The sequence below is a fragment of the Penaeus monodon genome, chromosome 9 (genome assembly GCF_015228065.2).
Source record: "Penaeus monodon isolate SGIC_2016 chromosome 9, NSTDA_Pmon_1, whole genome shotgun sequence".
In the NCBI taxonomy this organism is placed as follows: domain Eukaryota; kingdom Metazoa; phylum Arthropoda; class Malacostraca; order Decapoda; family Penaeidae; genus Penaeus; species Penaeus monodon.
The window spans coordinates 45,248,769-45,263,768 of record NC_051394.1 but is presented as its reverse complement, the minus strand read 5'-3'; the positions used below and the strand labels follow the sequence as shown (position 1 = coordinate 45,263,768).

The 15,000-nt window shown below is 49.1% G+C and overlaps 1 protein-coding gene across 1 annotated transcript in view; it reads left to right on the top strand.

Moving 5' to 3' along the window:
- Positions 1 to 15,000, top strand: part of LOC119577205 (B-cell lymphoma/leukemia 11A-like) — a 92,940-nt gene that overhangs the window by 32,982 nt on the left and 44,958 nt on the right. Inside the window, exon 2 of the mRNA XM_037924936.1 lies at positions 805 to 1,206. Coding sequence (XP_037780864.1) covers positions 805 to 1,206 — 402 coding nt within the window. The remainder of the gene's footprint in view (positions 1 to 804; positions 1,207 to 15,000) is intronic.

Sequence of the window (15,000 nt, the reverse complement as noted above, 5' to 3'; positions counted from 1 at the left end):
CTCTCTCTCTCTCTCTCTCTCTCTCTCTCTCTCTCTCTCTCTCTCTCTCTCTCTCTCACTACATTTCTTCAACAACGAAACGCAAAACTGGATTATATTCACCATCGCTTACACGAAACACGAACGAGCCATCGATTGTATTCCCGCCACAGATGCTCAAGGTTTTACAGCTGTGTTGGTTTTTTATATAAACACGTAGTTGCGCAGGTGTATGACAGGTGCTTATTATTTGTTTCTGTACAGTCGCGGCCGTAGAAACGAGATCAAACTGATGATATTAACAGCATGTGTTATCTTGGATTCTCTTATCTTGATGTTCTTTTGTTTTCTATAGTCTTGTTTGCTATTGCGATTACGATTTGCGTGTATATATATATATATTTTTATATATGATGTATATATATATATATATATATATATTGTATATCTTTTACCACACAACACAACACACAAACACACACACACACACACAACACATCAACCACACACACACACACACACACACACACACACACACACACACACACACACACCACACCCCACACACACACACACACACACAACACACACACACACACACACACACACACACACGCACACAAATATATACTGTTGGTATTTGATGAATTATATATGGTATGTTTATTTTTTCGTTATTATTATTAATTTTTCCTAATGTTTGGTATCAGGAGTATATATCACTGTAGTAGTCTTTGTATGCCCATTTCCTTTAATCGCTCGCTGTCCATGTGTCGGCGAGCGCCTGCTTTCGAAACCGATTCTGACGTCACGTCTCCGTTGCAGGCGACGGGCCGGGCGAGTGCGCCGACGTGCTGACGTGCGGAGTGTGCCAGAAGGACTTCCTTTTGGCCGACATCCTCCGCTTCATCCAACACAAGGTCCACAACTGCCAGGCGCCAACACCCCCGTGCGGAGGCCAGGACACGCCCTCGGGAGGCGGCGGCGGCGGCGAGCGCGAGGACACCCCCTCGGCGCGCCCGCCCTCCGCCACCGCCGCGCGCGACCACAATGGCGACTTGGGCTGCGATTCGCCGTCGGACCCTTCGAGCCCCGCCGCGCCCGTCAAGGAGGAAGGCGACGACTGCAAGGCGGACGAGAAGCGCAAGCGGGACGACGAGGACGACGCGCCCGCCAGGAAGAAGCCCCGCAGCACGCAGGACGCCGAGGCCAACACCACAGACTCCGGTGAGTACCTGCAGCGCCTCTGGGTCTGGCCGTCGGCTCGGCCTCGGGGGGGCCGGGGACGTCGCGGCGTGTGCTGGGGAGGGGGGCGCGGAGACCGATGTATATAGTGTATATATGTATGTATATATATATATATATATATATATATAATATAATATATATATATATATATATATATATATATATATGTATATATATACATATATATATATATATATATATATATATATACATAGATATGTATGTATGCATGTATGTATATTTATATGTACTGTATATATAGGGCGTGATTATATCTCCGCATATATGCATATTGATAATAACCTCCTGTGTCCCGAAATACTGATCTTGTACATGTCGCCGGGACGTTGCATTGTGGGGGCGACGCCAGCAGGAGGGGGGGGGTTAGCAGGGGGTAGAGAGGGGGGGGAGGGGAGTTATGTACATATAAGTCTCAGGGATAAAATCTCTTCCACCCTCCGCCTTCTCCTCCTCCCCCCCCTTCCTCCTCTTCTATCCCCCCGTGCCCTCCCCCTCCTCCCCCCCTCCCGTAGCGGCGCCATCGAAAAACAAACCGATGATGCTTGGACGATCGAAGGTTCTGGACCATAAGGCTAATTGAGGGGTCGTGTTATAAGGTCGTGCCGGCTCCTTTCCCTCCCTCCCTCCCTCCCTCCCTCCCTCCCTCCCTCCCTCTCTCTCTCTCTCTCTCCTTCCCTCCCTCCCTCCCTCCCTCTCTCCTTCCCTCCCCCGCCCTCCCTTCCCTCTTCCCTTGTCCCTCCTTCCCTTTCCCCCCCCCCCCCTCCTTCCATTTTCCTTCCTTCTTTCCCCTCCCCACTCTTCTCTCCATTTCCTTCTCTCTCTATCTATCTATCTATTTTTCTATCTATCTATCTCTCATTCTCTGTACCCGCTTTCTCATCCTGTCTTCTTGTCTTCCCGTTTATCAATGGTATCTACATCTCTTACGGATATTTCCCGCTCCTTCTTCCTCCCTCTCTCTCCCTCTCTCCCCACTCCTTCCCTCGCGTCTTTCTCCTCCCCCCCCCCCTCCTTCCTCCGGCCGATGGTCACTGCTTGATGGAATGCGTGAGGACGAGACGTAGGCCTATCGAAATCTGGAATTCATTTTGTATCTCTTTTTCGTCTATCTCTCACTTATCTATCGATCGATCTTTCTCTCTTCCTTCGGGGATTGCTGTCTACTTATATTCGTAGATGGCAATTTCTCTTCTTCCTTTTTTTTCTCATCTTCAGTGTTTTCATTTTTTATCTGCATTTCTTTCTCTCTCTCTTTCAATTTTTCTCTTTCTCTTTCTCCCCCTTTCATTTAGTCCATCTACCCTTCCTTTTCACCCTTTTCAATTCCGTTATCTCTCTCTCTCTCTCTCTCTCTCTCTCTCTCTCTCTCTCTCTCTCTCTCTCTCTCTCTCTCTCTCTCTCTCTCTCTCTCTCTCTCTCTGTCTCTCTCTCTCACACACACACACACACACACACACACACACACACACACACACACACACACACACACACACACACACACACACACACACACACACACACACACACACACACACACACACACAAACACAACACAAACACACACACACAAACCTCCTTCCCGTATCTACCCCTCTACCCCTCCCCTCTCTACATCCTTTATCCCTCTCTCTCTCTCTCTCCCTCTCTCCCTCCCTCTCTTTCTCCGCCTCTCCCTCGCCCGCCGTATTTTGGCCTCGGCGCCCGGCTTCTTTTATTGGCTTCTCTTCCTGTCCACAGCGGCTCTCGGCGCCAGGGGGGAAGGCGCGCATTTGTTCCTGAGGAGGAGGAGGAGGAGGAAGGAGGAGGAGGAGGAGGAGGAAGGGGTGGTGGAGGAGGGGGAGGAAGGGGGTGGTGGAGGAGGAGGAGAGGAGGAGGAGGAGGAGGAGGAGGAGGAGGAGGGGAAGGAGGAGGAAGGGGGTGGTGGAGGAGGAGGGGGAGGAAGGGGATGGTGGTGGGGGAGGAAGGGGATGATGGTGGGAGAGGAGGAGTGGGGATGGTGGAGGAGGAGGGGGATGGTTGAGGATTAGAAAAAGGAGGAAAAGAGAGGAAGAGGAGGAGAAAAAAGAGGAGGAAAAGGGAGAAAGAGGAGAAGAAAAATCATAGACTTAAAGCGGGATAAGAGATATTTTTTCAATTCACATTCTTCTTCTTCTTCTTCGTCCTCATCTAATTCCTTTCTCTTTTCTCCGCCTCTGCCTTTACTCTACATTCGCATCAGAAACCGACCTCCTGTTTGAAATTAAAAACCTCGACAAGCAAACGATAGTCAGAGAGAGAGAAAAACAAATAATAACAAGAGAAAGATATGCAAAGAGAGAGTATCTGACACTTCGAAGGAGAAAGAGACAAAACCAAAGAAATAATCAAGAAAAACAGAAAGATTCATTCGTTTCGAAAGAGAAAAGAAAAAAAAGGGGGTGAAAGAAAGAGAAAAGAAAACGGAATACGGAATAAGACAACGAAATCAGAAATAAGAAAAGGGAAATAAAGAGATTAAAGAAAACGAAAGACGAATAAGAGAACGAAATAAGAAAAGAAAAAAAGGGGAAATAAAAAGACCGAGAGAGCGAGTCGTACTGCACCCGATCTGGTCGCGTCCTCACAAAAGGCTCTCGATAGGTTAGTACGACCCACGACCGACGACGACCAGGCCAGCGACGCGTGCTGCAGCCGGACGACTTAGCGAGGTGGTCGTAAGGGAAGAGGGACGAGGGTCGTTTGCGTGGTAGTGGATGGCCGTAGGTGTCCGGTTGGGGCCCAGAGCAACGAGACGGCCGCCATCTTTATTAATCCTGTGTTCGGATTCGCCGTCGCTTCGCCTCCTTGTTCTTCTGCTTCTGTCAGGATTTTCTTCGGGAAGGTGGGAGTGGAAAGGGGGGGAGGGGGTTCACTGTCTTTTTATTTTTTATTATTCCGTTGCTTTTCTCTTTTTTTTTTTCTTTTTTTTTTTTCTTTTTTTTCTTCATTTTGATCTTCCCGTTTCCTCTGCTCGAACAGTTTTCTTTTGTCCCTTTTTTTCCCCTCCGTTTTCGTTCGTTCCCTTCTCTCTCCTTTTTGAAATAATCATCTTTAGAAAAAAAAAAAAATCTTTCAGTATTCTTCATTAGTCTCATTCTGTCTCTCGTTTATCAGCGGTTTTAATGTATTCCGCAACAGAGTTCTGCGGATTACGACTAAAACAAAAGAAAAAAACGAGTGAAACACAATGCAAAATTCCCATCACAAGAGTCGTAATTTCGCGTTTTTCACATCATTTCCCTGTTTGGAAATCCTCGTCTTTTTTTTTTTTTTTTAATATGCTGATTTTCCGAAATCCTCCTGTTGCCGCGTTATCAATGTTAACATGGCGATGTGGCAATGCGAAACGTTTTAATTTTCTTTTGGCAGATTCTCAAGTAGAACCTGTGAATATATTTTAAGTTAAAGCGTTTTCCCATGGAGAAAATGTCACGTGTTTATGTGTTCATGTTTTTTGTTTGTTTGTTTATTATTCACGTGCGTGAGTTAAGGGGAAGGAAAGGAAAGGAGAGAAGGGGAAGGAAGAGAAGGAGGTGGAGGGAAGGGAAAAAGAGGGGAGGGGGGGGGAGATTGGGGTGAAAGTGATAGAGAGAAAATAGTTTTATTGATTTTATTACTATCATTATCGAACTATCCCCCCCTCACCCCCTCACTGTCCACTTATACAAGATATAAACACGATGATAACGAGTGCGATTTGTAAATGATAATAATCACGGTCGCTTGCCAACCACTAAACACTCGAACCACTGGAACCGCCTTACCACCCTTCCTCCCTTCCTGCAGTGGGTCAGTGTGTTACCTTTTCCCTCCCCACCTCCCCGGCCTTACCCCACTTCCCTTCCTCCTCCTCCTCCTTCCTGCCTTCCTCCCCTACCCTCCTCCCTCCACCCCTTCCCCAACCCCCCTTGCACCTGCTTACGAACCACCATCAACTTACATAGCTTGCGGCGCTGAATTTACCTCCTCCTCTCTCTCTCCCCACCCTCCCCTCTTACCACCCCCCACCCCACTACCCTTTCCTCCCCCACACCTTCCCCACCCCATTTACGATACACTCACCTGTTCAGCCGCGCCTCTGCTACCCACCGGCTCGCTACCGATAATTTGTGAAAACGTTTCCTGACTTGAAATAGTGGGTAGAGAGGTTTTTTTCATTCTTTTCCATTTTTTTCGAGGCACGAAAGAGAGACAGCCGGATGGATTAGGTACAGTAGATTCTAGATTTATTATTCTATTTTTTTTTTTTTTTCGAATTCTTAGCGAAGGGAGGACTAACGGTTAAAAATCTAGAATGAGATTTTCTTTTGTTCCTATTACCCTTTTGATTATCATCTCGTCCACTTGCATATTATCCTCAACATCTTCAATCACACCATTTACACGCGTAGTTATGAAACGCACTCTTTTAAAATACTAAATAAACGCACTCTCAACTCCCTCCCCCCCAACCCCCCCAACCCCCTTACTCACCCGCCCGCCATACCCGACAGCGCCCTCGTGACGGACGCCGCAAATTTCGAGACGGCTCCTGTTCTCCGCTTCCTCCCGGTGGTCCGCAAAAGGGGGAGGGGGAAGAGGGGGGGGGAACAGGGAGGGGGCAGGGGTGAGGGGAGGGGGAAGCTCGACCCTGACCCCCGCCGCAACCTCTGAAGCGACGCCGCCGACGGTCAAACCCCAGCGGCCAAGTTGCAGAGGGTGCGGGAGCCCTGACGCCTCTTTTTTCCCCGGCGGCCCGAACGTCGACGCGCCCCTGTCTCGCTGTGGGATTTTGGACCTTAGAGCGGCGGCGGGGGAGGGAGGAACAGGCGAGAGAGCGGCCGGTGCGTGCGTGCGTGCGTGCGTTGCTTTTACTTTGCTTTTGCTTTGATTTGCTTTGCTTATTGTTGGTTCTCCTTCCTTTTCCTCTTCTTTCTCCCTTCTTTTCTTCCTCCCCCTTCAGTCTCACCCTCCCTCCTTTCCCTCCTCTACTTCAACGTTTCCTTTTCCCATCATCCCCCTCCTTCTCTCCCTACCTTCCCCTCCTTCCCTCCTTCCCTCCCTCCCTCCCTCCCTCCCTCCCTCCCTCCCTCCCTCCATCCCTCCCTCCCTCCCTCCCTCCCTCCCTCCCCTTCTACCGGGTCTGTGCTTGCTTGCTCACCTGTCACCAGTTTTAGGAAAGCTACTTTACATAATAACACGCCGGTACCCCCCATCCCGTCTTTCCCCTCCTCTGTACCCCCTTCTCCCTCCTCCCCTTTTCCCTTTTTCCCCCCATCCCCCTTTCTCCCCATTCCTTACTCCCTTTTCTCTCCCCCTCCCCTCTTCTCTTTACACCCACCCTCTATATCTTAATAAAGTGCATTATTTTTTTTTTCAAGTTCGGTCATGACGAACTAGATAAGGTGGCCATTGCAACACGGTCATGATTGCAAAATCACAAGAAGCAATCATGCAACGAGGCGAAAGAGAAAGAGAGAGAGAGAAAAATTGAAAAAAATAAGAGACAGACACAACATAAAAAGGAGGTTCAGTTTTTATTCAAGCCTCGATTTTATCACAGTAATTCGCGTATGATATTATGAATCGCAACACCAGCTGTCGATTCGGGAAAGCGATATATAAGTTTATGCAGACGAGAAATAAGTAATGATAATAATAATGAAATAACGAATAAATAAAGAATGACGGGAATAAGCGAAGAAAATAAGTCGGTCAGTTGAAAAGAAACAACAAAAAAGAGAAGGTGAAGGAGGAAGACGAATAGAGAGAGGTAGAACGAAAAGGAACAAGAGAAAGAGGAGGATAGAAGAGGAGGAACAGGAGGAGAAGAAGAAATAAGGAAAGAAGGAAGAGGAGGAACAGTAGAAGGAGGAGGAGGAGGAAAAAGAGGAGGAGGAGGAGAAGGAGGAGGAGGAGGAGGAGGAGGTGGCGAGTGTCATGGCCTCAGGTGCTCAGTGCTTGCCTCGTTGATAGCTCCACCCCCTCCCCCCTCTGCCTTCCCCCCTTCCCCCATGTGGGCCAGACCCCGCGGTGGCGCCCTGGGCAGTGGTCAGATCCCTCCTTAACTCAACCCCACCATCCCTCCCTCCCTCCTCCCCTCCCTCCCTCCCTCCCTCCCTCCCTCCCTCCCTCCCTCCCTCCCTCCCTCCCTCCCTCCCTCCCTCCCTCCCTCCCTCCCTCCCTTCCCTCCCTCCCTCCCTCCTCCCCTTCCCTCCCTCCCTCCCTCCCTCCCTCCCTCCCTCCACACCCACCCACACCGCCCGCGATATACGCCCATGGGAATTCACTGTCCAGGTTCCGGCGCCAGGCACAGCTAGGCGCCCTCACCTTCCTGGGCAGGTGAGGTAAACTTGGGGGAGGGGGAAGGGAGAAGGACGGGGAAGGAAGGGAAAGGTGTCAAGGGAGAATAAAAAGCGAGAGAGAGAGAGAGAGAGGAAGAAATGCGAATGAAAAAGAGAGGGAGAGGGAGGGGGGAGAGAGAGAGAGAGAGAGAGAGAGAGAGAGAGAGAGAGAGAGAGAGAGAGAGAGAGAGAGAGAGAGAGAGAGAGAGAAAGAGAGAGAAAGGCAAAAACCGGAATTAATGCAGGTGTTTATAAGGTCATGCATATTTTGCACTGTTTATTTCAAACTTTTATATATATGTATTTTTTAAACACATGCATATTTTTTTTCTGGTTTTCGTTTTTTTATTCTCATTGTAACTTTTTTTGTCATAATCTTTAATACTATCATCAAAGGATTTATTGATGTTTATAATGTTTTTTTTTTTGTTTTCTATTTTCTTGTGTGCGTGTGTATGAGTGTACGTTTCCTGACATGTACAGTTTTCTCTGCCGGATAAGGGATAAGTTACACCCACATGAGGAGGGGGGATGGGGGGGGGAGGACGAAATATAAAGAGGGAGGAAGGGAGGGGGAAGAGAAGGGTAGAGGTGGGATGGGATGGGCAGGAGGAGAGAAGGGAGGGGGGAAGGGGGGGGAGGGAGGAGAAGGGGTTGCATTAAGAACCTTAAAAAAGTACATCCTGACTGTCCCTTCACATGTTGGTAATGATTGTCTTCCTGCGGGAGTGGTCTTCCCCCCTCCCCCCCCTCCTCCTCCTCCTCCTTCTCCTTCCCCTCCCCCCCTTGAATGCCATCGATCCCCCCATCCCCATCACCCTCCCCCTCCCCCTTTGAATGCCACCTATCCCCCTTATCCCTCTCCCCCTCCCTCCTTCTATTCCCCCCATCTCCCCCTCCCTCCTTCTATCCCCCTCCCCCCTCCCTCCTTCTACCGCCCCCCATCTCCCCCTCCCGACAGTGCGCTGCGGGGCACGTGCTACGTCCATGGCACTTTGTCTTAATTTATTCATGACGGGGGCGCGAGCGAGACAAGACGCGGACTGTGCCGGAGGGCGGGCGGGCGGGCGGGCGAGTGGGCGTTCTTCCGTGCGGCATGGGTTTTTTTTTGTCATTAAGGGGGCGTGGAAGGAGGGAGGGAGGGAGGGGTGGGGGAGAGGGGGGGGGAAGCTGGATAGCCACGGGTAGGAGGAGACCTTAAAAGCGTGTGAGGAAAATAGGAAGAGGAAAGCGAAGAATAGAGAGATAGGGAGAGTAGGAGAGGCAAACCCTGCTTGACGCTTTTTAGACTTTGTTTACGCGACGTGGGCGTGCGGGCGGGCAGGTGGGCGTGTGGACGGGCGGGCGGGCGGTGGGTGGAAGCAATCACATCGCGGATTGTTGCCTGAAGGAGGTTAGCGTAGCAGGAGAAGGAAGAGGAAAGTTGAGGAAGGAAGGAAGAATCAGAGAAAGAGAGAAAAAAAAATAAAAGAAAGAAAATAAACTAAAGGAAGGAAAGGAAAGAGAGGAAGAAAGAAAGAAAGGTAAGAAACGAACAAAAAAGGAAAGAACGAAAGAAATCACAAGGAAGTGTTGGGTAACAGTAATCAATTACTGTCGTCACCATAAGTTATCGGTAGCATTACAGTCATTTTCTACCAAGAACAACAAGCGATTAAACAACCTCAGAACATAGCCAAATTAAGCACAAGAAAGCAAGAAAACAAACAAACAAACATACTCCCCTCTCCCCTCCCCCCCTCCCTCCCCCTCCCCCCTCTCCCTCCTCTCTCCTCCGGCGCATCTTAAAAGGAGTCATCCGTAAGGTGTTGAGTCTCCCGGAAGTGCTTCACTTGCGCCAACGAAGGAAGGGGAAGGGGAAGGGGAAGGGGAAGGGGAAGGGGAAGGGGGAAGGGGAGGGGAGGGGAGGAAGAGAAGGGGGGAGGGGAAGGGGAGAAGGACGAAGGAAGAAGAGTAGAAAAAAAGGAAGAGAAGAAGAGGGGAAGAGAAGGGGGAAGGGGAAAGGAGTAAGAGAGAGAGAGGGGGAGAAGGGAGGAGTGAGAAAGGGGTGTGGTGGTTGGGGTGGGGAGAGAGGAGTAATGGGGGAGGGGAGAAGAGGGGGGAAAGGCGGGTTTTTAGAGGGAATCCGTGACTCATTTTTGTGACGTCATTTCGTTTGCTTGCATGCTCGCCCGCTCGCTGCCTCGCGCTTGCTTGCGCTGTTAAGCTAGTCAACAAGCAGCAAGAACAGACGAGTCACCGCCACTCCCCCCCCCCCCTCTACTTCCCCCACCCATTCGCCCGCCTCTCCCTCTCCCCTCTCCCCTCTCCTCCCCTCCCCTCTCCCCTCTCCTCCCCTCTCCCCTCTCCTCCCCTCCCCTCCCTCCATGCCCTTCTCTGCTCTGATTATGTTACCTGTAATGGAAACTTTTTTGTGGTTGTAATTATTATTGTCTTCCTAAACGGCGGAGTGATGGTGATGGTGAGTATGATGATAATAATGATGATGATGATGATTAATGATCATGATGATGACAGTGATAATGATGATCATGACAAAGATTTTTTTAACAGCGAAATAGATCAGTGTAGACACCAGACATCTATTTTTTTTTTTCTTCTTCTTCTTCTTCATCTTCTTCTTCTTCTTCTTCTTCTTCTTCTTCTTCTTCTTCTTTATCTTCTTCTTCTTCTCTCTCGCGTTGATGTTTGAATGTGTTCTGCGGGCCGGTTAAAGAATAGCAATATGAGATAAATGTTTACTGATGCTACATAACGACTTGCCATCAAGTTCTCCGGCAGAGGAAGGAGGGAGAGAGAGAGGGAGAAAGAAGAAGAGAGAGGAGGAGGAAGAGGAGGTAGAGAGAGAGAGAGGAAGGGGGGAAAGGAGATAGAAGGAGGAGGAAGAGGAGAGAGAGAGAGAAATATAGATAGGGAGAGGGGAAGAGGTATACGCTGAGAGAAAACGAAAGAGAGGAGAGAGAGAGAATAAAAACAGAGGCGGAGTGAAGGGGGGGGGGGTTACCATCTGGAGTGTCCGCGGTCGTTAGTGGAGCCAACACTTGCGCCACGTCACACACCGGTAATGTAATTTGTCACCTTCGCATATTCACCGCGCTCTTCTCTTCTCTTTTCTCCTCTCCTCCCCTCCCCTCTCCTCTCCTCTCCTCTCCTCTCCTCTCCTCTCCTCTCCTCTCCTCTCCTCTCCTCTCCTCTCCTCTCCTCTCCTCTCCTCTCCTCTCCTCTCCTCTCCTCTCCTCTCCTCTCCTCTCCTCTCCTCTCCTCTATTTCGTTTATTTTATCTCTCTATTTATCCCCTTTTCTGTGCTCTTATCGTCTTTTTTTTCTCTCTCTCTTTTTATGCCTTTATTTACATTTTCTTTTGCTTCCCGTCCTTGCTCCTCCGACAACCACTTCATAATTCCAGCTCGGGTAATAGAGCTTCTTTTCATTATGTATCTTTCTTTGTATTTATGTGTCTTTGTTTATTCTTTGTATATTGTTGATTATCATTACTTATTCTGTCGCGAGTATTTGCCGTAACATTTACGTTGATTAATTAAGATAATTATTTGCGATATCAATGACTTAACCCGGTTTTAATGAAGGCTACAAAACACCCGCATGCATCGTCTATTAGTAACACTCCAATTAAAGTTTCGCTCTTCTCTCCTTCTCATCCTCTTTCCCGCCAACGACGCGAAAACAACGAAAAAAAACAGCAGAAAAGAGGAGAGAGAGAGAAAAAAAAATGAAAATAAATAAAGAGAGATAACAAAGCTGTCAACACGGGTCAAGATAACCGACTCGACACAAATTCGCAGTTGAGTCCAATCCGTCAAGTCTCCATCTGGCGGGGGATCAAGATAACTTGCGGAGATAAACGGCGGACGGATAACACTTTGATGCTCTTTCCGTCTCTCGCTCTCTCTCTCTCTCTCTCTCTCTCTCTCTCTCTCTCTCTCTCTCTCTCTCTCTCTCTCTCTCTCTCTCTCTCTCTCTCTCTCCTCCTCTCTCTCTCCCTCCCTCCCTCCCTCCCTCCCTCCCTCTCCCTCTCTCTCTCTAAATCCTTTGGGTAGCAAAGTAAAAGAGAGAGAGGAGAGAAAAGAAGAAAAAGAAGAAAAAGAGGAAGAAGAGAGAAAGTTGGAGGATGAGGGAGGGGGTAATAGCGTGGGGGTGGGAGTACAGCCAGGTAATCACGTGACCATCTTGACAACACGTGTAATATAGTGACCTCAAGGTTTCGGACACGCGGCCATTACCGTCTTCTTCGTCTTGTTCGAGGTTTGTTATTTCCTCTTCGTCTTAATACGGTGGAGGATAAGAGAGAGAGAGAGAGAGAGAGAGAGAGAGAGAAAGAGAGAGAGAGAGAGAGAGAGAGAGAGAGAGAGAGAGAGAGAGAGAGCGTACTTGCCAAAAAAGAAATCAAAACCACGTCCCATATTCAGCAGCATTAAAAACATTCGCTCATTATGATGAAAAATATTCGCTCATTATTATCATAACCCATCCACCTCCCCCGTTATAAATTTATCTCACCATCATTGCAATTCCGTCCTTGCATCTTAAAATTCAGACGTCATAGAGAGAGGTCCTTGCAATGATAGGAATTATAATCGAAATTAGGGACCAGTGATTCATTTTTTTTTCTTTCTTTTTTTTTCTTTCTTTCTTTCTCTCAGACACAGACGCGCGTCATCGGTCAGTTATTTCGTGACGTCACAGAGTCGGTAACACACACTAGGATTAAAAAAAAAGGGGGAGGAAGTAAAAAAGAAAGAAAGAAAGAGATAGAGAGAGAGAAAGAGAAGAAGGACATTGAGATGCAAGAAGAAAGATATTGAATAAGCAAATTAAGTGTAAAAAGAAGACAATAATAATGAGGCAAAGGCAGTTAAGTTAAGTACTTATAGTTTATTATATTATTGTTATTACTATGATCATTATCATTTTTTTTCTTTCTTTCTTTTTTTTTGCGTTTTGTTCTAATTTGTCTACGTAACGCGCGAACTCAACGTAAAGGTGTAGAAGGACTCTGCCCCCCCCTCAACATACCCCCTTCCCCCTCCCCCTTCCCCCCTCCCCTATCGCCCCCCCCCCCACCTCCCCCCTCCTCCACCTCCGGACGCACCGATCTGATAAGAAGACGATGGCTTGTTGCAATCGCCTGCCCGACACATTTAGAAGCATGTAACGTGTTTATTTGTCCGGGACGATGGACACTTACGATAAGGGAGAGGGAGGGAGGGGGAGGTGAGGATGGGGGGAAGGGAGGAGAGGGGAGGGGGAGCAATGGAAATTCGGAAGAGGGGGGGGAAGGAAGGGTAAGGGGGTGGGGGGGGGGCAAGGAAGGAGGAGGGGGGAGACGGGGGATGGGAGAGGAAGAGGGGGGTAGCCTCGCGAGCTTTGGAGTCACTTTGTGTGCTTGCGAAGATAATAAAGCTGAGATCATTTATATTTTTTTCGGGGGATTGGGGTGTGGATAGATCGGACGGTTAAATATACTCGCCACTGCACCCGCTAGTTAACACGTGTACGTACATCTTACATGTACACACACGGGCATATACGCACACATATATTACAAATCCTTCACTTGCTTTCACAAACATACATACATACGTGTACACACCCGCGTTGACATACATACACAAGTCTTGCACATACACGCCCATATAACATATCCCTCTTGCGCTTACACATTCATACATAAATACATTACACGTACACGCGCGCATATACGCACACGCCTTTGCCAAACCAATCCCGCACGCACACTGGTTTGTATCTTGTCTTATATTTAGTGAACAAACATCATCAAAATTCTTAAGTCACCCCCTTTCCCTCCCTCCCCCCTCCACCCTCTTATGAACGAATAGGTAGCAACACAATTTCAAATCATTAAGAAATTAAAGGCTAGACTAGATATTTATCTTGACTCTTCTTGAGAAAATCGATTGAAAAGGATGATGGTAATTCTCCCCCTCCCCCTTCCCCTTCTCCCCCCTCTCCTCCTCCTCCTCCTCCTCCTCCTCCTCCTCCTCCTCTTCCTCCTCCTCCTCCTCCTCCTCCTCCTCCTCCTCCTCCTCCTCCTCCTCCTCCTCCTCCTCCTCCTCCTCCTCCTCCTCCTCCTCCTCCTCCTCCTCCTCCTCCTCCTCCTCCTCCTCCTCCTCCTCCTCCTCCTCCTCCTCCTCCTCCTCCTCCTCCTCCTCCTCTCCTCCTCCTCCTCCTCCTCCTCCTCCTCCTCCTCCTCCTCCTCCTCCTCCTCCTCCCCCTCCTCCTCCTCCTCCTCCTCCTCCTCCTCCTCCTCCTCCTCCTCCTCCTCCTCCTCCTCCTCCTCCTCCTCCTCCTCCTCCTCCTCCTCTTCCTCCTCCCAGATGTGTGACGCCCGAGACATCCGCCACCCACAAAGCTTCCCTCCCCCCACCCCCTACCCCCCATCCCCGCCCCATCCCGACTACCCCCCACAACGCTCCGGTCCTCAGCATCCTTGTTGTGACGTCAGAGTGACGCACTTGTCATTGTAGACGCGAGATATAACTAGCCTTCCCTGCCGCTTCATGCCACTGTATATACGACTGCGCGCCCGCCCGCCCGCACACGGCTGCCCGGCTGGCGGTTTAACATAGGATAATTAGAACCACATGCTTAGCCCACGCTATCCCCCCCCCCCCTCCCTTCTCCCCCTCCTGTTGGCCAAACTAACCCCCCCCTCTCCCCCCGATTGTCCACCTCCCTCCCCCGCTGCTTTAGTGATGACACCCTAGACTATATGCGTGACGTAATCGATAATTATATAATTATATGGCTCTTTCTTTATCTTTTTGTGTTTTTTTTTCCATCTTGTTTCATCTTTTCATCTTTTTTATCTCATATAATTTTTTTTTTATGTATGTCGTTTCTTTCTTTGCTTCTCCTTTCTCTCTCTCCCTGTCTTCCTCTCTTTTTCTTTTCTCTAATCTCTTCTTAAAACAACTTTGTCCCCCCTCCATAAAAAAAGAAGAGAGAGAGAAAAAAAGAGAGGAAGTGATAACACAGATATGCTAATTTGCTTCGGAAGGAGGCTGAAGGAGAGATAAATAAACAGTGAGAGGGCGAAAAAAGAAGAGAGAGAGAGAGAGAGAGAGAGAGAGAGAGAGAGAGAGAGAGAGAGAAGAGAGAAGAGAGAAGAGAGAAGAGAGAAAAGAGGGAGAGATAGAAAGAGGGGAAAAAATAAGTGGCAGGCGTGCGAGGGTCTTATTTTGTCGCCTCTGAGGGGAATGTTTGGGTGTTGACCTGGGCAGCCTAAGGGGAAAAGGGGAAGCGGGACTTCTCCATTCCCCTCCTCCCCTCCCTCCCTCCCCTCCCGTCCCCTCCCCTACCACATACGCCTTCCATCGCCTCCTCCTCGCCGAGGGGATGCATGAGGGGAGCTTTAGGTCGCCGGTGATGA